Source organism: Piliocolobus tephrosceles, chromosome 14, assembly GCF_002776525.5.
Source record: "Piliocolobus tephrosceles isolate RC106 chromosome 14, ASM277652v3, whole genome shotgun sequence".
Lineage (NCBI taxonomy): Eukaryota > Metazoa > Chordata > Mammalia > Primates > Cercopithecidae > Piliocolobus > Piliocolobus tephrosceles.
The window spans coordinates 45,331,844-45,358,432 of record NC_045447.1 but is presented as its reverse complement, the minus strand read 5'-3'; the positions used below and the strand labels follow the sequence as shown (position 1 = coordinate 45,358,432).

At 49.0% G+C, this 26,589-nt stretch overlaps 2 protein-coding genes across 5 annotated transcripts; both read right to left on the bottom strand.

Annotated features, from left to right (window-relative positions):
- Positions 1-446: 446 nt before the first annotated feature.
- VCP (valosin containing protein) lies at positions 447-16,835 on the bottom strand. Of its 3 annotated transcripts, none has more exons than XM_031934134.1 (18): positions 15,781-16,835; positions 11,708-11,819; positions 11,338-11,510; positions 11,113-11,260; positions 10,099-10,324; positions 8,705-8,835; positions 7,609-7,740; positions 6,467-6,569; positions 5,728-5,861; positions 5,514-5,649; positions 5,089-5,201; positions 4,525-4,689; positions 4,311-4,433; positions 3,823-4,035; positions 3,010-3,318; positions 2,581-2,736; positions 1,272-1,426; positions 447-1,116 (listed from the first exon to the last, which is right to left on the bottom strand). In XM_031934134.1, the coding sequence occupies exons 1-18, from the start codon at positions 15,795-15,797 to the stop codon at positions 1,011-1,013; spliced, it is 2,652 nt and encodes an 883-aa protein (XP_031789994.1). In that variant the 5' UTR covers positions 15,798-16,835; the 3' UTR covers positions 447-1,010. The 3 variants fall into 3 exon arrangements, with proteins under 3 accessions (XP_031789994.1, XP_023059044.1, XP_026311968.2); XM_026456183.2 differs by lacking the exon at positions 15,781-16,835 and adding an exon at positions 15,202-15,673 and having other exon boundaries at positions 453-1,116; XM_023203276.3 differs by lacking the exon at positions 11,113-11,260 and having other exon boundaries at positions 10,099-10,241; positions 15,781-16,812.
- A 436-nt stretch (positions 16,836-17,271) lies between these two features.
- On the bottom strand, positions 17,272-23,384 carry FANCG (FA complementation group G). 2 transcript variants are annotated; one of them, XM_023203278.3, is made up of 14 exons: positions 22,883-23,163; positions 22,593-22,683; positions 22,053-22,184; positions 21,589-21,791; positions 20,727-20,862; positions 20,436-20,566; positions 20,189-20,335; positions 19,897-20,048; positions 19,422-19,488; positions 18,899-19,188; positions 18,714-18,760; positions 18,362-18,517; positions 17,811-17,931; positions 17,272-17,653 (listed from the first exon to the last, which is right to left on the bottom strand). In XM_023203278.3, the coding sequence occupies exons 1-14, from the start codon at positions 22,964-22,966 to the stop codon at positions 17,545-17,547; spliced, it is 1,866 nt and encodes a 621-aa protein (XP_023059046.1). In that variant the 5' UTR covers positions 22,967-23,163; the 3' UTR covers positions 17,272-17,544. The 2 variants fall into 2 exon arrangements, with proteins under 2 accessions (XP_023059046.1, XP_023059045.1); XM_023203277.3 differs by having other exon boundaries at positions 17,276-17,653; positions 17,808-17,931; positions 22,883-23,384.
- Between the last annotated feature and the right edge of the window lie 3,205 nt (positions 23,385-26,589).

The following is a 26,589-nucleotide window of genomic DNA, read 5'->3' as shown; positions in this document are numbered from 1 at the left end:
AATAAAGGTGGGTACAACTCTAAGTGATCACCAACCAGGGGATGTTTGGGATTTTTAGATGCATTAAAAGGGAATATAGAGAATATCCACCTGCAAATAAGATTGTATTTTTTTGCAACCCTATGATTTTCAAATGGCTCCCCAACAGTCTTTGGTCAGGATAAGGGATTCTGCAGGCCTAGCCTTACCGTTCACATCAAATATAGGTGGATGAATGCCATATTCTCCACATTTGGAGCTCTGTCAGGTTGCTCCCTTTCCACCAGTCCTATCCAGTGATACTCCAGACACAGGGTGAGGCAACAGGAGATATCATACTGATGTTGATCAGGAGAGGAAGAAGGTGCAATCTTACTTCCAGGATTTCACATTTGGAAGAATGCCTTGGGAGTGGAGGGTAGCCCAAAGCTCTTCCCATGAAAAGAAGCAGGCACAGGGCCCAGGACTCAGGCTCCATTTTGACCCAACGTTTATTGTCCTTTTACAACATGTCATTTTTTGGTTTAGAAACTGCTTGTGATTAGTTTTCCAACATTAACTCAAAAGCATGTAAAATAAATCAACCTACTCTCTATATAAACGTTTACCCAGTAACTGTGGTCCCTACCCGTCTACCCAGGTTGGATAGGGGGAAGGGAGGGCTCGGGCAGCATTGAGTCAAGTGCAGATGCTTTACTGTGGCAGGTGGCGGTAGCGCCTTGGTTTACACCCCACACAGGTCCCCTGCACTGCCCCAAACTACAACAGAAATGGCACAGGCCCAAGGCCCAATTCCCTGTTGGTAATTCACTCTCCACCTACCAAATGAAAATCGCTTTTATTTTTTCGCTTTTGTTTTGTATTTTTGCAACAGAAACCCCCTGTCCAGAGTCAGACTGTAGCTGAACTGTTCAGACTGAAGAATGGAGCAGGCTGTGGGCGCACCCCTGGTCCCTCTCCTGGGCAAGCGCCCCCACCCCCAGGGAACAAGGTCCGGGCAGGCCAGCTCATTGCATGCTGGCCACCACCACTTAGCCATACAGGTCATCGTCATTGTCTTCTGTGTATACACTGCCACCTGTGCCGCCTCCACTGCCCTGACTGGGGCCAGCTCCACCCTGGTTCCCTGAAGGGAATCTGTGTACAAGAGCAAAGCCAAAAAAGACGGTTAGGACAGAGCCTGTGGAAGATTTCCACAACTACCCCTCTAGCTTCCTTAGGACTCCCATTCCCTTTTTGGTGTAGGTCCCCAAAGTAACTTAAGCACCGTCTAAGGCTCCCAACCAAGTTACCTGAAGCTGCCAAAGCCCCGACTCTGCTGAAGGGTTTGGGCGAACATCTCATACTTCCGAATGTCATTGTCACTGACAGAACGGCGCGCAAAGCGCATGGCTTCTTCAAAGTGATCTCGACGGATCTCAGGCACTGGATCATCCTCTTCTACCTCCTATAGTTGGTAAACACAGATCACTAGGGCTTAATACTTTAAAAGGAAATGCCAATGGCTTTCAGTGCTTACCACATTTGGATTACATCCTACCCAGTGGTCTCACTTTCAGAGACATATATACTCTTAAATATACCCAGGGTTTCCCAATGATTGCAATCCTACTACTAGAGCACATTATTTGGGCTGCTTATTCCCTTTATTCAAATTCTACTCTCTTCACAGCCCAGCTCAAAACCTATCTCTTCCATTGAGAGGCCGATTGCTGTGACTTATGAGACTGCTTCCTAGGATTAGTTCATCAGTAGTTTTAAGCTTTTATGGGAGAGAGAAGGACTGTCACAGACCCTTCAAAACAGAAAGAAAGCCATTTATTTGCTCATTCACTAAGTCCCACGTTTAGAACTTAATGAATTAATTAAGGGTAACACAGGACACAGTAGAAAACAAGTGAGATGACAGAGATCCTACCTTTATGGAGCTTACACACACATGAATTTGTCTTTTCATTTTGGGAGGTCTGTGGACCCCATCCCTTCCCCAACCATCAGGGATAGGTATATGGGTCTCATCTCAGTTCAAAACCTTGCTCTGCAGCTCACGCCTATAATCCCAGCACTTTGAAAACCTAAGGCGGGCGGATCACAAGGTCAGGAGATCGAGACCATCCTGGCTAACACAGTGAAACCCCGTCTCTACTAAAAAAAAAACACAAAAAACTAGCCGGGCGTGGTGGCATGCACCTGTAGTCCCAGCTACTCGGGAGGCTGAGGCAGGAGAATGGCTTGAACCTGGGAGGCGGAGGTTGCAGTGAGCAGAGATCGCGCCACTGCTCTTCGGTCTGGGCAACAGAGCAAGACTTCGTCTCAAAAAAAACAAAAACAAGAACAAAAACCTTGCTCTGTTTGGTGCACTCTCATACTTTGATTTCCCTCATGGAGCTTGGTTCAGACTGAGAATGGAGCCTGCCCATCTCTTCTCGGCCTTATTCCAAATTGAATGGATTCACCTCAGTATTCTTTATCTTTGATGCCCTATTAACATTCTTCTCAGATGATCTTTTCAACAACTTCTACTCTCAACTCTAGGGCATGGTGGTGGCTGCTGCCTGGCTCCCTATGAATGGCACATCTGGGGAAAGGATACAGACTCACCATTGCTGATGGGTTTGTCTGCCTCTCTCGTTCTCGCCTAATCTCACTTTCGATGGATTCACGGATGGCCAGCTTGCAAGCACGCTGGCAAATCTCTGTAAGGTCAGCTCCAGAGAAGCCATTAGTCATTTTAGCCAGGAACTCCAAGTCCACATCCTAAAAGAAGCAGCAGAGCTACCTTAGCATTTAGCCTCTTCTCTCTTGAGATACACAGATCTTTGGGCCATCCAAGCACTCCCAACTAGTTTGCCCCTTCTTTGGCCACCCCATTTTATTCCTGATTCCAGATTATCTTAATACCCTCAAAAATTCTACCTTCCCTTTAGACCAACCCTAACCCCAAAGCAATCTTGTCCAGAACCCAAAGAGCACTCCATACCAGACTGAGGACTCACACAAGTCTCCCACAGCCCATGATCCTGCACCTGCCTTGGCAACTGGTGACTTGCGCAGGTTAGCCTTGAGGATGGCAACACGTGACTTCTCATCAGGAAGTGGGATGTAGATGAGCTGATCAAGACGGCCAGGTCTGAGGATGGCAGGATCAATGATGTCAGGCCGGTTGGTAGCGCCAATGATGAACACATTTTTTTTTGTGGACATGCCATCCATTTCTGTCAGGATCTGGTTGATGACTCGGTCAGCAGCCCCACCACCATCTCCAATGTTACCTCCACGAGCCTTGGCAATCGAATCCAGCTCATCAAAGAATAGCACACAGGGGGCAGCTTGGCGGGCCTGTAGGAGGAATGGATTGATTCAAGCATTAACAAAACTAGATCTCTCGGCCAAACGTGGTGGCTCACACTGTATTCCCAGCACTTTGGGAGGCCAAGGTGGGAGGATCACTTGAGGCCAGAAATCCGAAACCAGCATGGCAACATACTGAGACTTCATCTCTACAAAAAATAAAAAATTAGCCAGATGTGGTGAAGCATGCCTGTAGTCCCAGCTACTCAGGAGGCTGCAGTAGAATGGCTTAAGCCCAGGTTTCAAGGTTACTGTGAACTATGACTATACCACTGCCCTCCAGCCTGGGCAACAGAGCCAGACCCTGTCTCAATTTAAGAAGAAAAAAAAAAAAAAAACACCAGCTCTCTCACACCTCAGAAAGAAAATCAAGTGACTTGCTGTCCAGTTGAGCAGCCAGCAATAAGAATGTTTCAACCCTCTTAAAGAGAAACAGCCTCTATTCCTTGTTCCCAGGCAAATCAATAGATAGCTCAGCCTATTGTAGCTCACCTTGTCAAAGATTTCTCTGACATTGGCCTCAGACTCCCCAAACCACATGGTGAGAAGCTCAGGACCTTTGATGGAGATGAAGTTGGCCTGGCATTCATTAGCAATAGCTTTGGCCAACAAAGTTTTCCCACAGCCAGGAGGTCCATAGAACAGAACTCCCTTGGAGGGTGTCATGCCAAACTTCAGGAATTTGTCTGGGTGCTCCACAGGATACTAGGAGGAAAAGGAAAGAGGGTTCAAGGCTACCTCCACATTGTGAAAGAAACCTAACTAAACAGAAGCATCTCCTCCATTACTTCATGGTGTACCCAATGGTATCAGATTCAGGTTCTCTAGAAGCAGACTCCTTAGTGCCTCAAACCTAAGAACAATAGGTTCCTAAGTCGTGCTCTCACATCTCTTGCAGCAAATGTGTTGACACCCTGAGATCACCAAGGTCAATTACAATGTATTGAGGCAGTGACTCACCCTGGACCAAGTCACCCTACCTGGACCAGCTCCTGAAGCTCACGTTTGACATCCTCTAGGCCCCCGATGTCTTCCCAGGTTACCTGTGGCACCTCTACCACGGTTTCCCGCAGTGCTGATGGGTTACTCTGGCTCAAGGCCCACTAGAAAAGGAGGGAAAACTGGGGATAAGACTTACCAGGGGAGGGGTCAAAGCACATATGTGTGTACCTGAGGCAGGGGTGTGGTCCTTACCCGGAAGTCATCCATAGTAACTGCTAGAGAGTTCATGACCTCGGCATCAATGGTCTCATCCTCTAGGTCAATGAGATCCATCTTCTTGCGGATGGCTTGCAGAGCAGCCTCTGAGCACAGGGCTGCTAAGTCAGCACCCACATGCCCGTGAGTCTCATTGGCTACCTGCAGAGAAAGATCTATTTACTGTGCTGCCTCAAAGACCCAGTTGCCGCAGGAGGCTCAGAGACAACAGAATGCTTCCCCTGACTGCTATCCCTGCGTCCTCTAATTTCCTTGAATATATATACTAGCAGTACTTTTATGGGCCGGGTTTTAAGTACTTAATCCTGGACTTGGGACCTAGAAATAAAGCTGCTCCAACAATTCTGATTTACTCTAAATGCAGCATCAAGTGAGAAAAATGCCAACTCCAATTTCCTGGATTTAATCTCAGATTACCTCCTTTCCCCTGTTCAGAAATAAAAACTCATCTCCTCACATCTAACCCTTATGTTTTTAGCCAGTTCCCAGCAACTGCCTAGAGATATTGTAACGCCTGGTTAGCCCTCATCATCACTTCACCTGTTCCAAGTCCACATCATCTGCCAGCTTCATGTTCTTGGTATGGATCTGAAGAATCTCTAAGCGTCCCGTAGCATCAGGAATTCCAATATCTACCTCCCTGTCAAAGCGACCTGTGGGACAGTGCATGAACACAGAAAGGGCTCGTTTCTAGTCCAGAGGTAAGAGACAAGCCTAGGGTGACTAACCATCTCAGCTAGCACAGGATTGTCCTAATGTTAGCACTGAAAAAGTCTCAACCCTGGGAAACCTTTCAGTCTCAGGAAAACCAGGGTGGATGGTCACTCTAGACAGGACGTAGGATAAAGGAAAAAGAACCCCAGATCCAATCACTGTGAAGGGCTTCAAGAGGATTAGGTGACTTAGATGAAGGAGAGAGGTAGGACCTAAGCAAGGACATGGTCAAAAGTATCTGGAGTCCTTACCAAATCGCCGTAGAGCTGGGTCAATGCTGTTGGGTCTGTTGGTTGCTGCCATGACAATCACATGTGCTCTCTGCTTTAGGCCATCCATGAGGGTCAACAACTGTGATACGATGCGCCGCTCCACCTCACCATGAGTCTGCCAGAACAGGATGTCTGGTCAGAAGTGAAGTCAGGGCCTTTCAACCCCCCACTATCCCTTCAGGTAAGCTCCTACTTTCTCTCTTTTGGGAGCGATGGCATCCAGCTCATCAATGAAGATGATGGCAGGAGCATTCTTCTCAGCCTCCTCAAAGGCTTTACGAAGGTTGCTCTCAGACTCACCAGCCAATTTGCTCATGATCTCAGGACCTGAAAGGATACAGAATGGAGGCAATAACAAAATGACAGTCTTTCCCAATTCCCCCCAAAAATCAGTTATCTTGCTTGTTTGGCCCAGAGACAGGTCCTGGGTGAGAAGGTGGTAACCTATGCCTACTTCTCAGATCCTCTACCAGCCATTATCCCAGGATAGCCACCAGGCAAGGCTGGAGAGAAGCCCAGGGACTCGGTATACTCTTCTCACAGTTGAACTAGAAGTGTAAATGTGACAACAAATGCTCTAGCCAGAGGAGAGATGGCACACCACTAAATAGCATTCTCCAAGAGCCAGTGATCGAAGTTCATTTTCCCCAAACTCTCTCAAATCACTAAGCATTCACCCTTTGATTTCTCGTTCTAGCTTGCTCCTGCTCTTCAGTCTGTCCACAGTCTTTCTCAATGGGGGTAGGACAGGGAGCACCAGTGTAAAATATCTTCCCTTTGTTGCTCATCTGTCTGTAACATACCCAAGCAGAATATGCTAGAAAGGCGCAGGAGGGAATGGGTGCAAAAAGGATGTGTCCATGAGTGCTTCAGCTCATAAGCCCAGTTCAAAATTGGGTCTAGCTAGACATAAGATGAACCAAGTATCTTACCATTGATCAAGAAGAAAAAGGCTCCAGTCTCATTTGCTACAGCTCGAGCAATCAGAGTCTTTCCTGTTCCAGGAGGTCCGTAAAGCAGGATTCCTCTAGGAGGCTGTGGACCAATGCAGAGTGGTGATTACGTTCCCACCTTCTCCCAAACCCTAAAATGGCTTAACTAGGGCTCCAGAGACGGGGAGAATCAGGCTTCAACCCTGACAATATTAAGAATAAGCCCTCAGCAGTAAATGCTAAGCAGACGATTTACCTTAGGCCACAATCATTTCTATTACTAGCAGGGAAAATACTGCTAGAAAGTGGGCAATATTTATGATTGCAACTTGCATAGGAGACTAAGGGCAGAGAAACTCTAGTCCAAATGTATTTGAAGATACATGACTAGGGAAACGCAAAGGCCATTACACTAAGGGCTCGATTTTAGACAGACCAAGGGCCAAAGACTAGCTAAGCCATTTAAGAGAGCAGGGTCTATTTTCTTCATTGCCAGAGGATCACTCACTCCAATAACCATGCCCTCCAGAATTTATCACTGGAATGGTGTTCCTTACAATCATCAATTTTCTTCTTTGACAATACCCTTTCTATGGCCCTATCCACAAGCAGAACATGTAAACTGTCCACATAGAAGATGAATTTGTGTGACACCTACTAGAAAAATGAGTAACTTCATCTTCAGTGTGTTCCATGATATAGAAAAGATTGGGAAGCTACACTCTAGACCAATAGTTCTCAAATGTTTCAGACTCAAAACCCTTTAACACTCTGAAAATTTCCTTAACTTCCTTACTTCTATTGGGTGACATTGCTCTAGACAGGCTGGCAAACTATTGTGAGATTTGTTTTTACGGGGTCCACTGATACAATGATGGCTTTTATATTCTAAGAGTTGTGGAAAAAAACCCATATATGTGTGTGTGTTTTGTGCGCACACGCACACGACAGACAATTTAATTAGCCTACTCTGGTCTAGACCATCAGCTCTAATGAATTTAGAGCCTTAGGTAAACTAAAGGATATATTATTGCCCTCTAATCCAAGGCAATAATGAAAGCCATGTATGAAAACAGTCCCAGGATTAGACACTGGATATTAATCACCACTTTAGACTTGATCCCAGAGCTCAGGATGCTCACCTTCACACCAATTGCCTTAAAGAGGGCAGGATGTCTCAGGGGCAGTTCCACCATCTCCTTTATCTGAGCTAGCTGCTTCCTGCAGCCACCAATGTCATCATACCCTACTTCATTCAAGGACTCTTCCTCATCCTGAATGTGGAAGAGATAAAGAAAGGAGAAGGCAAGAATATTATATCAGCAAAAGTTGAGTTTCTCTAAATCATTCCACTACCTAGTGTGCAAAAACCTAGCGTATGAGCATAATAAGATTCTCAATCCGGCACGGTGGCTCACATCTGTACTCTCAGCACTTTGGAAGGCAGAGGTGGGAGGACTGCTTGAGTCCAGGAGTTCCTGGGCAATATAGCAAGATCCCATCTCATTAAAAATTAAATTAAATTTAAAAAAGAAGATTCTCCTCTAAAGGGATCCAGCCTCAAAGAACCACCACAAAAATCCCAAGGCAAAGATTTCCAGCACAGTCCTTGCCTCTCACATTACTCGTAGTCTTACTGAGAAGGGGTCTCTAAAATCTGAAGCTGGAAACCCTGGGAATGGGCAGAGGCCTGAAGCTACCATCAGCTTTACTTCAAAAATGGTTTCAATCACTTATATATTTTGGATTCAGTCTAGGTTTTTTGAAATTCCTGACATTAAGTACATCCAAGAAATAATTAGGCCCAGAAATGAATAGCTGGCAGGTCTCTCACCCCTGAAAGATGGTTAGTTCTCCAAAGAACACCCAGTTTCTTTTTTTTTTTTTTTTTGTCACCCAGGCTGGAGAGAAGTGGTACAAACTCAGCTCACTGCAACCTCCAACTCCTGGGTTCAACCCATTCTCCTGCCTCAGTCTCCTGAGTAGCTGGGATTCCAGATGTGCACCACCAGGCCCGGCTAATTTTTGTATTTTTAGTAGAGACGGGGTATCACCATGTTGCCCAGGCTGGTCTCGAACACCTGACCTCAAGTGATCTGCCCACCTCAGCCTCCCAAAGTACTGGGATTACAGGTGTGAGCCACCGCAGCCAGCCGAGCACCCAGTCTTGACAGTTACCACATGATGCCACACTGAGTAATCAAGAAATCGGATACTGGAATTAGGGATAAAACTCACCTCTCGTTTGATAGGCTCTCCTTCGCAGTGGATCACTGTGTCTGGAGCAACAATGCAATAAGGGCTAGGATCTGTTTCCACCACTTTGAACTCCACAGCACGCATCCCACCACGGACAAGAAAAATGTCTCCTATGAGAGCAAGCAGTACAAGCACAGTTAGGGGTGTCAACTACAAGACAAAGTGAGAACTCATCAGACCCTGGGGTCAAAATGCCAAACTCATTAGATATTGCCCTATCTCTCCCCAACTCCATCTGTCTTAATAAGCAGCAGGTAAGAGGAGAAAGGTAAACTGTGAAGAGTCCCTCTGATGCTCAAGAAGTCAGTCAACAAAACCTGACATGTCAGAAGACTATCAAGTTCTGACTTCTGCCATGTAAGTAGCACAAGTTTTCACTACAACCACCAATGGTAGAACTGTGCACTCTGGACCCTGACCCAGCCAAAATGGACCACCTTCTCCTTCAGAGATCCATTAAGATAGCTTACTCTCCCAGAACAGAGAAGGGGAGAGATGGGAGCCAGGGAAGGATGGAGGAAAGGAGCAGGGAATATGAGTATGTGTGCAGAGTTTGCATGCGTGTGTATACAAATATATGAAAATGAGTCTAGTGGCCGGGCATGGTGGTTCACCTGAGGTCGAGTTCAAGACCAGCCTGACCAACAGTGACACCCCATCTCTACTAAAAATACAAAAATTAGCCGGGCGTGGTGGCAGACACCTATAATCCCAGCTACTCGGGAGGCTGAGGCAGGAGAACTGCTTGAACCCAGGAGGCGGAGGTTGCAGTGAGTCGAGATTGGACCATTGCACTCCAGCCTGGGAGACAGAGTGAGACTCTGTCTCAAAAAAAAGAAAAGAAAAGAAAATGAGACTAGGCATGACGGCTCATGCCTGTAATCCCAGCACTTTGGGAGGCCATGGCAGGTGGAACACTTGAGTCCAGCAGTTTGAGACCAGCATGGGCATCATATTGAGATCCCGTTTCTTTTTTTTTTTTTTTGAGACAGAGTCTTGCTCTGTCACCCAGGCTGGAGTACAGTGGTCTGGTCTTGGCTCACTGCAACCTCCACCTCTTGGGTTCAAGCCATTCTCGTGCCTCAGCCCCCCAGGTAGCTGGGATTACAGGTGCCCACAATGGGGTTTTGCCATGTTGGCCAGGCTGGTCTCGAACTCCTGGCCTCAAGTGATCCACCTGCCTCAGCCTCCCAAATTGCTGGGGTTATAGGTGTGAGCCACAGTGCCCAGCTGACCCCATCTCTTAAAAAATAAATAAATAAACACAGGAGAAAAGCATAAAAGATTTAAAAAGAAAAAAGAAAACAAGACGAAGATGTTCCAAGGTTCATTCCCTACAGTCAATAATCCTTAAGCTCAGAATTAGCTCTCACCTTTCCGAATGGGTCGATAAGCTTCCAGGAAGTACGGCTTAAGGTATACCTCAAAGAGATTACCAGTAATGCCTTCCACCGTGTCATCAATGGGCAGCACGTGGATACGTTTGCCGTACTTCACATCAGGGCATGGCTGGATGCTGAGGATGACAAGCAGACTCCATATTACCAACCACACTTCGGGCCCAAGCACTGGGTGTCCAAAAGGGCCTGGCACAGATAGCTGATAGTAAGTGAAAAAGAAAAGGCAGGATGGCTTTAGGTGAAGAGAGGAAGGAGAACACGGTGGAAGTGAGGGCAAAGGAACAGCCCCACTCACTTCTAATCAGTGAGCCAACATCAAGAGCCACACATTTAGAAACCCCACAAAGATATGCAAAGTCTTCAGTGAGATATCCAAGGATGATCCCCTTCTAGCTAGTATTGGTGACCCAATATTACAAGGGAAGGTCTTAAGCTAACAATTGTCACAGTCAGTGAAACAGAAGTGAAAAAAACAAAATTATCTCAGCCAGGTGTTCAGAACACCTTGAGGAAGTGACTAAGCACCCCCAAGAAGAAAGCTACATGAAACTTAGACTCCATGAAGAAGAATCAAAAGCCTGAGATGATCCTGGCCAGGTGATGGTTGGTTGGGTAGGAGTGGCTAGAGATGACTCCAAGATGGGGTAACCTCTTGCCTAAAATTATGCAAGAACAAGCAAAATCACTCACACTGAGAACTATCCTGGGTCTGGCTCCAACTATTCCTCTCTCCCGGGTTCACTCAGGGGCTTAAAAGGCCTGCTAGCAGCTCACCTTCCATGTCCATATCCCCACCTCATTCCAACCCCAACACAAGCCATTAATTGGACATACTAGCGAGAGTAGTGAGGAGGTTATTTGGCAGATACATACACACCCTCGAGTGGTATCCTAAGCTAGGCTATAAGTATGATAAATTACACTTTCTAGTAGGAAAAAATAAAGGCACCAAGAAAGTTACAGGAATGCCAATTTGTCTCAAGGGACCTGCAGAAATGGATTTTGAAGTCCCAGGAAGGCAGAACCAAAACCTAAAGACAATCCTGAAGCATGTCTTCCCATGACCAGGAGGCTTTCTGCACCGAGAAGACCAGGAGGCTTCCTGCATCGACAGGTTCCAAGAACTTGGTCCTGCCTGTAACACAAGGGTACTGCCTGTAATGCAGGCTATATCTGGCCTCCCATCCACGTGGAGCCAAAAACCCCACACACCTGATGACATCCCCTAGGCGTACACGAAGGTTATTCCGAACAACTCTATTCATCCGAATCTTCTCATCAGAACAAGTGTCATCAGAAAGGACGATGCAAACAGCTTCTCGTCTCTTCTTTCCCTTCAGCAACACTGTGTCACCTCGGAACAACTGCAATTCATCCATCTTGGGCTGAGGAAAGAAAGTTAAGGCCTTTGGGTCACTGGGCAGAAGGGGAGTAAGCAACAGCCCTGGAGATTGGGATTCCCAGTAAACCCCACTCTATCTGCAGTCTGCAAATAGAAATATCTGCAAAATGAGAAAAGAAACCTAGGCAAATCCCTCAAGTAAGTGCAGTAAAGAAAGACTAGTCTGTGGCCCCAGCTTACCTGGGACAAGGACACCACACTGTTGTCCTCATTGATGGCTTCATCAACAATTAACCGATTGGGACGGTTCTTCTGTTTGAGAATGGCTGTTGATAGGTCATCACCTTTTGAACTAGAAGCAGGAAATGGAGTCAGTCCCAGTAGATACTCCTGCCCCAAGGGCCTCACCAGTCTCTAAAACTCATACTTAGGAAAGAAACAGTGAATAGATGAAGCTGTCCCTAGACCAGAGAGCTCGGATGAAGGAAAGGCAGCCAAGATCACGAGGAGCAGTATCTAGTATACATATTACAATACCCATTCCAGCAGCTCCTGGTATTTTGAGCATCAGTGTCCCAGCTATAAGGCTCCAAGTAAGTGATCCTGCCCCAAGAAGACATAATAGAAGTGGAGACTGAATAGTTATTAGAGAAATAAAAATAGTCTTACACTTATAGAAGAGTTGTTAAGAGCAGGAACTCTATAATAGTCAGACCCATTGGGTCTGAATTCCAATTCTGCCACTGCTTAACTGTGATCTTGGGCAAGTTACCTAATCTCTGAACTTTGATGTCCTCTTCTATAAAAGAGAGACTATTAACACTTACCTCAGAGGCTTATTGTCTTAAGGGAGATAATGAATGTAAAATGCTTAACATAATAGCTGGCACATGGTATTAACAGTCACCACGATTAACAGTATAAAGCATAAGCTAACTTTCCAGGGGATGAAGTAAGCCAGACAACTTCCCTTGAGGCTCAGGGAGCTCTCAAGTCCTACCAAGCAAGCCTGGGGACAATGAAGCAGAATTACTGGCGCTACCCTACTTATAGGCTAAACCTACTGATGCCAGGGCATTCCATAGTACCAAAGGAATGCCAAGCATAAAGACCATCATATTTGGAAACAACACTAACAGACATGAAACCACCAGAAAGAGGCTCAAGGTCAAAAGGAACTTCATAGTAATTTCTGCAAAAGCACACAATTCCATAAAGTTGGCTCAAAAAACCAAAACCAAGAAATGCTGAAACATGGGGCAAATACAAATCCCTCTCACCCAAATCAAAGTTGACTGGGTCTATACTCAGTTTGTTATTTCTTACAAGACAGGGTCATTCACCAGACAGTGACACCAACTTATTACCTAGCCCATCTCCAGCTGTCACTTAGTAGACTCAAGTTCTCTCTCTCTTTTTTTTTTTTGAGATGGAGTTTCATTCTTGTTGTACAGGCTGGAATGCAATGAAGTGATCTCAGCTAACTGCAACCCCTGCTCCGCCTCCCAGGTTCAAGTGATTCTCCTGCCTCAACCTTCCCAGTAGCTGGGATTATAGGCATGCGCCACCACGCCCAGCTAATTCTGCATTTTTACTAGAGATGGGGTTTCACCATCTTGGTCAGGCTGGTCTCGAAGTCCTGACCTCAGGTGATCTGCCCACCTCGGCCTCCCAAAGTGCTGGGACTACAGGCGTGAGCCACCGCGCCCAGCGCGCTCTCTCTCTCTCTTTTTTAAGAGCTGCCTCCTGTTAGTAAGGCTCAGGAAAACATAAGCATTAACCAAAGTAGGAAGGCTAGACAATGAAGGAAGCCAAAGAAAATAAATTTTTAAAAGGAATTTCTTCATTCAACAAATACATGAGTGTCAATTATGTGCCAGGCATTGTTCTAAGGGCTGGGGATACTGCAGTCAACAACACAACACAAAATAGTATTCCCATTGGAAATATCCTCACAATTTCCAAGAGACAGAGAAAAGACACTGTGCTCAGCTAGGAAGCTGTGGGGTTCTTACATCTCTGGGTCCTGATACACCCAAGAGAAAAACAAACCCCATTCATCGAACAAAATGGTAGGCCTTCTGCTAACCCTCACACATAGGCTGCATTTTTAACCACTGCCTCTATACTAGTTTCTAACGACAGTTTCCTCTGCTCAAATTTGCTTCCCCCATTCCAAAAGTGTGCCACTCTAGGCACGATGCTGCTGAGTAGGTAGACTTTTCCAATGCTTATCAACACACTGGAAGCCAAGCATGCTCAATGCGACAGCTGAGAGCAATGTAAACCCATGAGCTCTCCCACTCCTGTCCCATCAAAATACTCTTTCAGGGGTTGCCATCTTCTTGCTTGACTTATAGAACTGAGACTGGAGAAAAATAAAATGCCAGATGCCTCTAGTCATCATAGTTTTTTATTTTTTGAAACAGAGTCTCCCTGTTGCCCAGGCTGGAGTGCAGTGGCGCCATCTCCCTCACTGTAACCTCTGCCTCCCTGGGTTGGAGTGATTCTCCTGCCTCAGCCTCCAGAGTGGCTGGGACTACAGGTGTGCGCCACCACCATGCCTGGCTAATTTTTGCATTTTAAGAGAGATGGAGTTTCTCCTTGTTGCCCGGGCTGGTCTTGAACTCCCGACCTCAGGTGATCTGCCTGCCTCAGCCTCCCAAAATGCTGGGATTATAGGCCTGAGCCACTGTGACCAGCCAATAGTTTGTATTTTAATCTCAAAGTTGCATCCTAGGAAAACCTCCATTCTGCCTACCATCCCGGTAGGATGGGGATAGCCAGGACTCTGGCTCTGGAGATGAGTGGTATGCCCTTTTCTTAAGGTAAAGCCTCTAATTCCCCATCTATCTAGTGACATCAGAGGTGTTAATCTCTAAAACAGTGAATTCGGCCTGACCATGGGCCAAAAGCAGTTCTGGACACTCTTTGGGGCCATTCTCCACTGTCTTCTGTATGAGTCAATCCCTTTCCAGAACTGCACAGGGGACTCCAAGGGACTTGGAAGGGGTTCAGCTAAGAGTCATCAAGGTGACCACGAAGTTAGAAACAGCTGGTGATTCCAGGTTCCAAGAATTTTAGATTTTTACTTTTGAAAATAAAAGGCTGACGGCATATAAACCAAAAGAACACTTTCAGAATACGTGACCCTCTTAAATAAGCAACTGAGTAACACTTTATCCCAATTCAGAAACTTGAGAAAAAGGAACACACTTCAAAAAACTACTCTCTTCAAGGAAGGAAGGTAATTTGCATAGAAGAGTTTCCTAGGGCTGGTTGTTTTTTTTTTTTTTTTAGCCTCTAAAAGCTCTATTCTAAATTGAATGGGCTGAGGTAGGTAGCCAAGTTTTCTCTGACGCTTTCCTGGAGGATGGAGGTGGGGTCAGAAAGCCCCATAGCCCGGATAATTTCTCAATACAGCTAGCTGGGGAAAGCGGTGCGCGCACGTTTGTTTTTGAAGAGTTAGTGCAACTCTAAACTGCACACCACGAAAGCTGGAAATCTGGAAAGGCGCACAAAACACAAACTGAGATTCCAACTTTAGCAAGAACCTAAAATGTTAAAGAAAAATTCTTTTCTCCCCACCCACGAATCATAACATTAAGGAAAACTGGCTCAAACTTTCTAATATGAACAACAGGCCTAAAGTAAGAACACCAGAAGCGAAAGGTAGGGCTCGCCCTCTCCCTAACAGTCCCTCACCACTCAGATCACACACAGAGGATGCCCACCTTGTACCGGCCGACCCGGCTCCAAAAAGGCGGCTGTGAGCTTCCCTGAGCTCGCCCGGCCTTCCCCGACCCCGGCCTCCGCCTCGGTGGCAGGGCTCCTGAGGCCTTCACATGGCGCAAAGTCCACGCCCACCGGACCCGGTTGGGGCCTCGGGCTCGTGGGGCCTGCTCTCTCCAGGGACCAAAGACCTTCGGCGGGTGGTAGGCAGGACTGCAGACTGGCGCCCCAAGGCCCCGGGGTTCCGCGCCGGTGGTGTGGGCCGGAAGACCTCGTCAGGCCCGGACGGCCATTCCAAGAGAGCCAATCGGGCGGGCCGGGGCCTGCATGACACAGCACGATCCGGCCCCAGGCTCCGACCCGGGCCCAACGCAAGCCCCGCCTAGGGGGCGCGCGGGTGCGCAGCTGGCCCAGCCGGGCCTGCCGGGTCCACGGCCCCTCACTCGCTCCCTAGTTCCCCTTCCCTCTTTCCTGGTCTCCACCTCTCTGACGCGCCCACGGCCAGGCCCCGCCGGGCCTACCCAGCGCCGCGGGTCCCGGTGCGCGCCGCCGCAGCAAGCGGACGGCGCGCGCACACTCACTCGGCTCCAGAAGCCATGGCGCGCGCCTCTCCCGGCCGGCGGCTGTGGCGGCCCGCGGGTAACGGCTACGAGCGGTGGCAAGCGACCGACTGGGCCGGGGCTCGGCTCTCCCAGGCGGTGGGCGAGCAGCGGCGACAAACCCGCAAGCGGCTTCCCTCTCGCTTCCTCCCACCGGCAGCGAGGCGTCGGGCGAACAACGCTGGCTCCTGATCCGCGAGGTGGCAGTGGCACCGGCAGCGACGACTCAAACGACGGCCGCAGACGCTTCGCTGAGACTGAGCCCAGAAGAGCCGAATCATCGGAAGGGAAGCTGCTCCCACCTCAGCCAATCAGCGTCTGCCCTGAGGACTCTCGCCCGCCTCTCCGTGCCTCTCCCCAGCAACCCGCAGACCGCAACCAATCAGGAAATTCGCTTGCGGCCTGGCTCCCGCCTCAGTGATGCGACACGCCTAGTAACGCCACGTCAATTGGCCGCAACGCTACGCTTCCTCGACGGATTGGAATTCTCAGCCAATCAACGAAAGGAATAGGGCGAGATCGACTTGTAAAAGGAGACCCTTTAATCCCTTAGAGGCGGACTCTCCCACTTGGCTCCAGTTCATTGGCTCCGGAGTTTATCCTCCTAGAAGAACGTGGCACAATAGACTGAACCCTTGTATTAGTCTAGTCCTGTTGTGGTAACCTATACATCCATCTTTTCCCAAAACCTGGGGATCCTCTAAGACGCCATCACCACCCTGACCCTTCTTGCTCCTTTCCAACGCTGCCTCCAACCACCCCACTCTGAACTTTGTGACTAGCACCCCACTCCTACCCCATTGTCACTGCACCCTCTGGTAACCCCAATCCCACACCTTTGCAGTTTCTCAGAGCTTGTGCCTTTCTTCCTCCCGTCATTAATATTAATACATTACAATAAGGCACTCAAATCCAGAGAAGTCAAAGGGCAACCAAAGAACACACAGCCAATTCAGTAGAACCCAAATTAGCAAGAAAACTGCATATGTTGGGACTTGAAAATCCTTAAGCCCCAAATAACAGGGGTCCCTGTTTGCAGTCAACAGGCAGCTAGCTTTTGGTAGTATGCCGACTCAATTCACCTTTCACCTTCTAGCCACACAGACACATTTGACTGAGACGAGTCCAATTTCTAGAATTTGGAATTAGGAAGGGAATGAGAGTCACTCTGATTTCTGAGAGAAATCTGCCTGTCTCTAAGTATCAGGTACCTGCTCTTGTACTGAGAAGCCTATGTAGACCACCCTTCAGACCCAACTCATTGTCACTGTCCTGGGCTTTGGGGCTCTGCATTTAGGCAATGTGAAGGACTAAAGCCACTGCCTCCTAAGGAAGGATTATTGTAGCCCTTTCCTCATACCCAGACTTCAAGTTTGTAAGGTAGACGATGTCAGGAAAGAGCATCACAGACAACTAGCACTGACCTAGACAGTCATGAGCCTTCCCACGCAAGTATATGTAGTAGGCAGACAAGAGATAAATATGAAATTTTACTCAACAAAAGAAAAGGGGAAACAGGAAAAAAGGTGCCTCAAGCGAAGCCAATGACTTGGTGGTGGCAGAGATTGTTTCCTCCAAAACCAGAATGGTAGTAACTAGGGCAAATTTCACAGGCCTACCACCAACCTCACCAGTCCAGAAATTATATAGGAACGGTCACATTCCTAATGATGGTGAAGCAGAAAGCCCTCCCCACAGAGAGACAGCCCAATGGGGCCCCAGCTCAAGCTCTTGGAAACGTGGCAGCTACAGGTCACAAGACTTTGGCAGAGATGTCCGAAACTCTTCAAGGAAGGCATCACGATCAGAGGGGCGGATCCAGCTCAAATAGCTTTCTAGGTACAGGGGGAGAGACCTGGAGAGCAAGAAGGATGATGCCTAAGGGTGAAACATTGGCAGAAAGCTGGGCAGCCATGCCCCCTCTTTCAGTGTTCACCACCCACAATAGGTCCAAGGACTGTAGGACACCAACTGCCCCTCAGCCCCAAGCCAGCAGGCCTGAGCCTCACCACGTAGCATCTTCCTGTGGCCCCTTAGTTTGGGCCTCCAGCCTCCACCAGAGTGCAGTGGCCTCATCCCTCCGATCTAGCCTCTTCAGAGTCTGAAGCAGGTGAAAGTAAGTGTCTCCATTACCTGTAGCCCCAGCCCAGAGTACAGAATCTTAGAACTTGACATAATCTTAGGCATTGTTTTATAAAAAGGGAAACTGAGGCCTAGAGAGAGGAAGTATCTTGCCTACACTCACATATGGAAGCAGGGGCAGATCATTCACAACCATTCCCATCCCAGTGTCCATCATCTGCCCCCTACTCCTGTGCAACCCACCCCAGCAGAGTCACGGTCTTTGTGTCTGAGGATATTGGGGAAATCAGGGAACTCTTGGGAGCCCTGCATACACAGTGTATGTTTGAACACCTGGATATATCCCTAGGTATATATAGCACAACCCAAATCACCCCTCCTGTCTGAGAACATCACTTGTACACTTATGCCCAAATATTTCCCATGGGCTTCTCTGTCCTTGCACATCTATGCATAGCTGATGTCATGCAAGTATACGTACCTGGGCACATCTGCACACCGAGGAGGAAGTCCTGTAAGGCTTTGGTATCCTGGCCGCTGGCTACCCATTCCAGTCCACGACTAATTAGGGCGGCTGCCCGAAGCTGCTGCAGTGCCACATCTGACTTACATCCCTGCTCACAGTTGGAAGCTGCCCCTGGGGACCACTCCCAAAATCAAGAAGTGTCTTCCCAGCCTCACAGTCACCAAAACCCCAAATCCTCCTCTATTTCTTCTTGTGTCCACAGTCCCTTTCTCTTAAGTCTCCTGGTGGGCTGGGACACCTTAAAGGGAACCCACTTCCACCACTACCACTTCCAGGAGGTAAGAGGAAAACTGAAAGTCTAGATCACCTTTTTCTTTTTCCTCAGGTGTGGCCCGGAAGAGCAGCTCGAGACACCTGAAGGAGGACACAGAACAGGGGTGAAGAGAATCAATTTCAGAAACTCTAGGGTGAGTAGGTGAACATGGAGCTCACCAACTCAGGTCCCAATCAGAAAATCATCCCTCCACACCCCTTCTAGGACCCTGGGCCCACCTGCTAAATTCACTAATTGCCACTTTTTGGGCACCCAGTTGTACCCAGGCCTGGCCCTGAAGCAGGTGGGTGGCAGAGACCCAGAGTGGGCAGTATGGCAGTTCCTTGGTTCCTTTTCTGGCATCTTCCCACAGCCGGGACATCTTGGGTAGCAGAGATGATGTGCGGCTGAGCAACTCCTCACATAGAGTCAAGGCATCCTGGGCTCTGCCTGCCTGGATCAGTGCTACCGCTGCTTCCAAAAACACCTCAGGCATACAGGGCCCTGGAGGGGAGGGGGGTGGGGAGAACTGGAGTGGGAAGAAGAGGCAGTGTCTTCAAAGGCATAAGCCACCATCCCCAACCTCTTCACCAGGCTCTGGTACCATGCAGAGTCCTGGGCCCCCAGACTGGACAGACAGAAAAGAGAGAAAAACAAAAAATTGCAAAAAAAAAAAAAGAGGGAAAAACAAAATCCCCCTCTATTCCAAAGGGGACACCAACCCTTCTACCCCACTGCAGAGAAGCTTGAAGACACACTCACCCTTGGCTCCGAGCTATCCAGCAACAGGGCCAGCAGGTCCAAGTAATGCTCTGCAGCGTCTTCTGCCCTAAGGAGTCAGAGCCCATAAGCCTCACCCTAGGCCCTAGCAGGGCCCTGCAAGGGTCCTGAGAATGTTCTCTCTTAGCTAACAGAGGGATGCTCATGGGCCCTGAGGAGGAGGGGGGAAGAGAAGGTCTTAGGGCTCCAATTCTGGCTCAGTATAGATCTACCCGTTACAATTCCCCAGAATTGACTAGGGAAGAGACTTCAGAGTGTCAAAGATAGTGGGGGTTAATGTCTTAGTGAAGAGTCCTCAGTTCAGGTCTAGAAGCAAGGTAGGAGGCTGTGTAGTGGCGACCTATGTCCTTCCACTGCCTCATTCATCCCCCAAGTCACAAGAACAAAAGCAGAGTCACACCCCAGGGGAGGCATCAGAAGTGGGAAGAGAAGCTCAAGTGAGCAAGGGGAACCTCACCTCCCCGTCTGCAGGCACCTGCTTGCTAGTATGTGCTTGGCCTGGCTCTGAGTGCCACAATGAAGGGGTGAGGCTAGGTCAGGTGGTGGCAGTAGTAATTCTACCTCAATGAGAAACTGTGGGGATTTGGAACTGTAAGGGACATTTAAGGCCTAAAAGAGAAAGAAAAAAATTGTATCTATAATCTTTGGGAACCATACTTCCTTATACTTGGATCTTGACTAGTCAAGTCACCCCAACACAAGCACCTCAGGAATTCTCCACCCTATATCTTCACCTGGCAATTCCCTACCTCAACTAGCAGCTCCAGACTTTCCAGCTCTGCTGTTGTGTCCCCCAGTTGCTGATAGAGTTTAGAGGCCTCCAGAAGTGGAGGACCCCAGGCTGATCCCTCTTTCAGGGCTGCAACCAAGTACAACAGTGCTCTCTGTGGATTTCCCTAGAGGGATAGGAGGACACGGGCCTTAGCTACCCTTACACAGCAAAAAGCTATACATAATGCTTGTGGTTTCCCCAATCCACCCTAGGACTGTCTTTACCATCTTACGGTGACAGGACCCCAGTGCTGTGTACACCTGGACCAACACAGGCCGTGGACACGGGCCTGAGGCCACTTCATGAAGGCTGCTTAGTGCCTTTTCTGGGTTCCCTGTGATCAGCTCCTGGAGACCTGAGGACAATCAGGATGTGAGCTTGGAGAGGCCTATAGAGCAGGGGTCATGATGGGGGACAAGGGTCTAAGAAGCCCATGGAGCTGAATGGTACGAGAGGGGGCATGAGTCTGGAGGACCACTTAAGACAGGAAGAGACAAGTCAGGTTGCTAGCTGACCTCGGCGGTAGGCAAACGCTGTCAGGAGGACATCCTTCAATCCCTGGGCATCCTGCAGGGTCAACGGAGCATCTAATTCCTCAGATGGGGGACTCCAAGTTTTCAGAAGTAACAGCAGATCCTCAGAGGCTCCACTCTGGGGAAAGGACAACCAGAAGCTCCAAGCCTACAACCTCCCTGTCTTCTCCTATCTCCATCATTGCTAGACCTTGGGCTCAAGGGTCCTCTTGATCCTTGAGGACACAGGCCTAAGCTACCCTTACAAAGCAAGAAGCTATGCATAATGCCTGTGGTTTCCCCCAATTCTAAGAGATAGACAGCTATGAGGCAAGGATTTAAAAAAGAAAGAAAAACCTGGGGCAGTGATGATCTACTACTCTAGCATGGCTCCTCACTCAGGGCAAGGATCATATTTGAGTTACCAGTAAGGAGACTAAGGCTGAGAGGTGACTTCAGCAAGATCACTAGAGCCCTATCCCTATCCCCCAAAAAAAAAATTTTATTTTTTTTGAGACAGGGTCTCCCTCTGTCACCCAGGCTAGAGGGCTGGAGTGCAGTGGCATGATCATAGCTCACAGTTCACTGTTGCCTCCACCTCTTGTGTTCAAGTGATCCTCCTACTTCAGCCTCCCGAAGTGTTGAGATTACAGGTATGAGCCACCATGCCTGTCCCATTTTTAAAAAACACTCCTAAGAGAATCCCCACAATGAGAGACCAACCAGGGCAAGGTCACCCAAGAGTCCCAGAGAGAATCTAGGTTCTCAGCCACCTGTCCAGTACATGATGATGCTACTGCAGCTGGAGAGAAAGGAGGAGGAAGGAAGGAGGAGACCCTCAGCTTCAGGTCACTTTTCCTATTACCTGGCTGTCATTCAGGGTCTCTAGCAACAAGGCCAAGTCCCCAAGACGGTCAGCGCTCAACCAGAGGGCAGCCTGCAGGCCAGCCAGGCGGTGCAGGGCAGACAGCAGCTCTGGCAGAAGGCAGGAAGCACGAAGGGCAGAGTCCCACAGCTCCCTGAGCCCCTGTTCCAACCTGGGCCCCTGCTGCTCCTGTGTCTCCAGCACTGTAGAGTATACACACACACACAGACACACACACAGCTGAGGTAGGACCTCATCCTCCATCTCCCCACACACTCTGGCTTTCCTCTCCTGTAGGACCCCAAAGGTCACAATAATAATACCTCAACCTGGTCTGAGGAGTACAGAGAAGGGCACTTCTCTCCATGGAGGTGACAGATGTTGTCGATCCTCCCATCCCCCTGCAATAACTTAAACCCAGACTGAAGCTGGCAGGAGAATCGGGAACAATCTCTGGCCCTCACCTCTCTCTAGGCCCCGCTGGATATCCTGGGCCTGATCCTCTGTGAAACCCTGGGCCAAGCTTGCCCTCAGGATAATGAAGTTGCAGATGACAGTCAGCTCCAAGGGGAGAACAGGAACTGCGGCAGGGAGCCCTGGAGCAACAATGTTGGTCTTACAGACTGCTCCCCCATGGAAGATCTTCCAAATAAGATCCCAACCCAGAGATCACCCCACTCCAACCAAAAATGGCCAAAATAAAGAACCCACCCTCCGATTAGCTAAGGATTAAAAAAAAGAACTCAACCTTTGGACAGAGAGTCTGGAAAGGGCAAAAAAGTTATCCAGATCAGACCTTCCTGGAAATCATTTTTCAAATGCCACTCTGTGCGTAAGGAAGAGAGGGATTTGCCTGTACAAAGACGATTCACTCCAGTACCCTCTGTGCCTTAAACAGGACTCCCTGCCCCCTGAGTAATTATGTCAATGCCAGAAATGCAGGAGCGGATGAGTCTCTGGCTATGCAGGAGGGGAAGTGACCATCCCGGGGAGGACCTGCTTACCTTGCAGACTATGGAGTAGCCCTCTGAGACCTTCCAGTGCATCCTGAGCCAACTGCCGTCGCCTTAGAGTCAGATCGGAGTTCTGAGCCACCTGCCACATGAGAGAGGGGTTGTCATTGAGGATCAATCCTTTTTTCTCCCCTTGCAGCAGTGGCAAGGGATGCATTCTCCAGTCATTTCTGGCTCTTTGGTCAAGCTCAGCCCCTCCCCATCGGTTGGGGTAAATCCACTGCAAACCCGCTTTCAGGGATCTTGGGGCTGCAAACCGAGGGTGCCACCAACCGTGTTACCTTGGCCTGTCGAACGAGCCGGTCATTCTTTTCCCTCCACAGGTCCAGGCAGCTGGAGCCCACAGAGGTGGTCTGGCGGGACATGGTGGCTGAGGCTGGGCCCAGACACCTGAAGCGGACTTGGGAAGGGTGAAGCTGGCACGCCCAAGCTCTCAACCCCAGCGGGGAGGGGCCTGGGCACTTCCGCACCCCGCCGAGCTCCTCTGCTTCCCTCGGGGTCCCAATTCACCCGCCCAGGCTTTCCAGGACAGACGGGACGCTCTCTCAGCGCGGCCCGCCCGGCTCTCAACCTCGCCTGTGGTTGGCAGGGCCTGCGAAGCTCTGGGCTGCGGTTGGTCCTCTTCAAGAGTTAGTTCCCGCGGGAAACTCGGGGAGGAGACGAGTCAGCAACCCCCGACAGGTAGGCTTAGGCGGGCTAGAAGCGGGGGCCGTGTCTGGGGCAGTCGCACGGCCGGCAGTGCAGCCCGCTCGGCCCTCGCGGAGGCCACAGCCTCGAGAAAGGGTGGCGGAAGCGAGTCTCGGCTCCACAGTCCGTGGCTTGCCCCTTCCTCGCTGCCACACTCCCAGGTCCGCCTGGGTTCCCGCTTCCACCGAGGGCCGGCCGCGAGGTGCATGCTGGGAGTCGTAGTACCGCCCCAGCGTGGAACAACCCCGCCGCCGCCCCCGGCGTGGAACAGCCCCGCCCTGGCGGACGGTGTTTCCAGAAAACGCTGACTGGAGACGAGCGCGCTCCGTTATCGTCCATCCTTTCTCGGCTCACTGTCGAACACCAACATGCTCACCACGGTCGGCTCTCTACCGCGTGTAGTCTGACTGCTGGCAGTGCCGCTCTGTACTTGCACTGCTCAAAGGTACCTGCCCAATCCTTTCAAATTAAATAGAATTGAATATTCATATGCAAAAAGAAAGAAAAAAGACAGGAAAGAACGCTACCGTACATACATACATAACATCAACTCAATGGATCACAAACTAAATATAAGAGCCAAAAATATAAAACTTCTAAAAGAAAACGTAAACCAGCCTAGCCAACATGGTGAAACCGTCTTCACAAAAACACAAAAATTAGCCGGGCGTGGTGTCGTGCGCCTGTAATCCCAGCTACTCTGGAGACTGAGACGGAAGAATCGTTTGAACCAGGGTGGCAGAGGTTGCAGTCAGCCGAGATCGTGCCATTGCACTCCAAAATGGGTGACACAGTGAGACTCCATCTCAAAAAAAAAAAAAAAAAAGAAAAAGAAAAAAGAAAACGTAAGAGAATAGCTTTATGGCAACGAGTTCTTAAGACACAACACTAGAAGCTTGAACAATAAACAAAAAAGTTAACTTTATTAAAATTAAAAACTCTTTTACTACAAAGGTATCATTAAGAAAAGTTGGCCGGGCGCGGTGGCTCACGGCTGTAATCCCAGCACTTTGGGAGGGCGAGACAGGCGGATCACGAGGTCAGGAGATCGAGACCATCCTGGCTAACACGGTGAAACCCCGTCTCTACTAAAAATACAAAAATTAGCCAGGTGCGGTGGCGGGCACCTGTAGTCCCGGCTACTCGGGAGAGGCTGAGGCAGGAGAATGCCGTGAACCTGGGAGGCGGAGCTTGCAGTGAGTGGAGGTGGCGCCACTGCACTCCAGCCTGGGCGACAGAGTGAGACTCCGTCTCAAAAAAAAAAAAAAAAAGAAAGAAAAGAAAAGTCATAGGCTGGATGTGGCTCATGCTGTAATCCCAGCACTTTGGGAGGCTGAGGCTGGAGGATTCCTTGAAGCCAGGAGTTCAGCAACAAAGATGGTGTCTTTTGTAGAGACATTATCTCTACAAAAAATGTAAAACATTAACCCTGGCACAATAACACACCTGTAGACCCAGCTACTTGGGAGGCTGAGGTGGGAGAAGCCCTTGAGCCTAGGAGTTCCAGGTTGCAGTGAACCATGATCACACCACTGCACTCCAGCCTAAGTAACAGAGTGAGAGAGACCCTGCCTCAAAAAAAGAAAGGTCACAGTCACAGAGTGGGAGAAACTACTTGCTAATTATATACCTCATAAGGGACTGGTATCCCTAACACATAAAAACTCTCAAAACTCAAGAAAAAGATTTTTAAAACAATTTTAGCTGGGTGTGGTGGTTCACGCCTGTTATCTCAGCACTTTGGGAGGCTGAGGTGGATCATTTGAGCCTCAGAAGTTCAAGACCAGCCTGGGCAACATAGCAAAACCCCCACCTCTACAAAAAAATACAAAAATTAGCTGGGCATGGTGACATATGCCTGTAGTCCCATCTACTCGGGAGACTGAGGTGGGAGGATCACCTGAGCCCAGGGAGGTCGAAGCTGCAGTGAGCCATGATTGTGCCACTGCACTCTAGCCTGGGCAACAAAGTGAGACCCTCTCTCAAAACAAAACAAAGAACAATTTTAAGATGGACCCCCCCAAAAAAAAAAAACCAGACATTTTACCAAAAAAGATACACTAATGGCTAAGAAACACACAAAAAGATGCTCAGCATTATTAGCTATTAGAGAAAGGCAGTTAAAAACATGGCTAGGGCCGGGCCATGTTACACCTGTAATCCCAGCCCTTTGAGAGGCCGAGGTGGGTGGATCACTTGAGCTCAGGAGTTCGAGGCCAGCATGGCCAACATGGTGAAACCCTGTCTCTACTAAAAATACAAAAATTAGCCCAGCATGGTGGCGCATGCCTGTAATCCCAGCTACTTGGGAAGCTGAGGTGAGAGAATGGCTTGAACCCAGAAGGTGGAAGTTGCAGTGAGCTGAGATCATGCCACTGTACTCTAGCCTGGGCGACACTGCGAGACTTCATCTCAAAGAACAAAAAACCGCTACACACAGCTGGGCGTGGTGGCTCACACCTTTAATTCCAGCACTTTGGGAGGCTGAGGCAGGTGGATCACTTGAGGCCAGGAGTTTGAGACCAGCCAAGCCAATAGGGCAAAACCCTGTCTCTACTGAAAATACAAAAATTAGCTAGGCATGGTGGCAGACACCTGTAATCCCAGCTACTCGGGAGGCCGAGGCACGAGAATCACTTGAACCCGGGAAACAGAGGTTGCAGTGAGCAGAGACCGTGCCACTACACTCCAGCCTGGGTGACAGAGTGAGACTCTATCTCAAAAATAAGTAAATAAAAATAAAAACACTACACACATACGTACATAAAATGACTACAATAAAAACAGATTACACTGCTGGTGGGAATATAAAATAGTACACTCACTTTGGAAAAGTTTGGCAGTTTCTTAAAAAGTTAATCATAGGCTGGGCATGGTGGCTCACGCCTGTAATCCCAGCACTTTGGGAGGCCAAGGCAGGTGGATCACGAGGTTAGGTTATCGAAACCATCCTGGCTAACACGGTGAAACCCTGTCTCTACTAAAAATACAAAAAAAGCCGGGCGCGGTGGCTCAAGCCTGTAATCCCAGCACTTTGGGAGGCCGAGACGGGCGGATCACGAGGTCAGGAGATCGAGACCAGCCTGGCTAACACGGTGAAACCCCGTCTCTACTAAAAATACAAAAACTAGCCGGGCGAGGTGGCGGGCGCCTGTAGTCCCAGCTACTCCGGAGGCTGAGGCAGGAGAATGGCGTAAACCTGGGAGGCGGAGCTTGCAGTGAGCTGAGATCCGGCCACTGCACTCCAGTCTGGGTGACAGAGCGAGACTCCACCTCAAAAAAAAAAAAAAAAAAAAAATAC

Excerpts from the sequence above, each read along its gene's own strand:
- VCP (XM_031934134.1), bottom strand. Across the intron at positions 11,261-11,337 it reads CGCCTAGGGGATGTCATCAG|GCAGGACCAAGTTCTTGGAA; the intron begins GTGTGTGGGGTT and ends CTTGTGTTACAG. Across the intron at positions 1,427-2,580 it reads AGACAAACCCATCAGCAATG|GAGGTAGAAGAGGATGATCC; the intron begins GTGAGTCTGTAT and ends TACCAACTATAG.
- FANCG (XM_023203277.3), bottom strand. The coding sequence starts at position 22,966 with ATGTCCCGCCAGACCACCTCTGTGGGCTCCAGCTGCCTGGACCTGTGG. Across the intron at positions 18,761-18,898 it reads GCAATTAGTGAATTTAGCAG|GTGTCTCGAGCTGCTCTTCC; the intron begins GTGGGCCCAGGG and ends GTCCTCCTTCAG. Across the intron at positions 18,518-18,713 it reads ACCTGAGGAAAAAGAAAAAG|GGGCAGCTTCCAACTGTGAG; the intron begins GTGATCTAGACT and ends AGTGGTCCCCAG.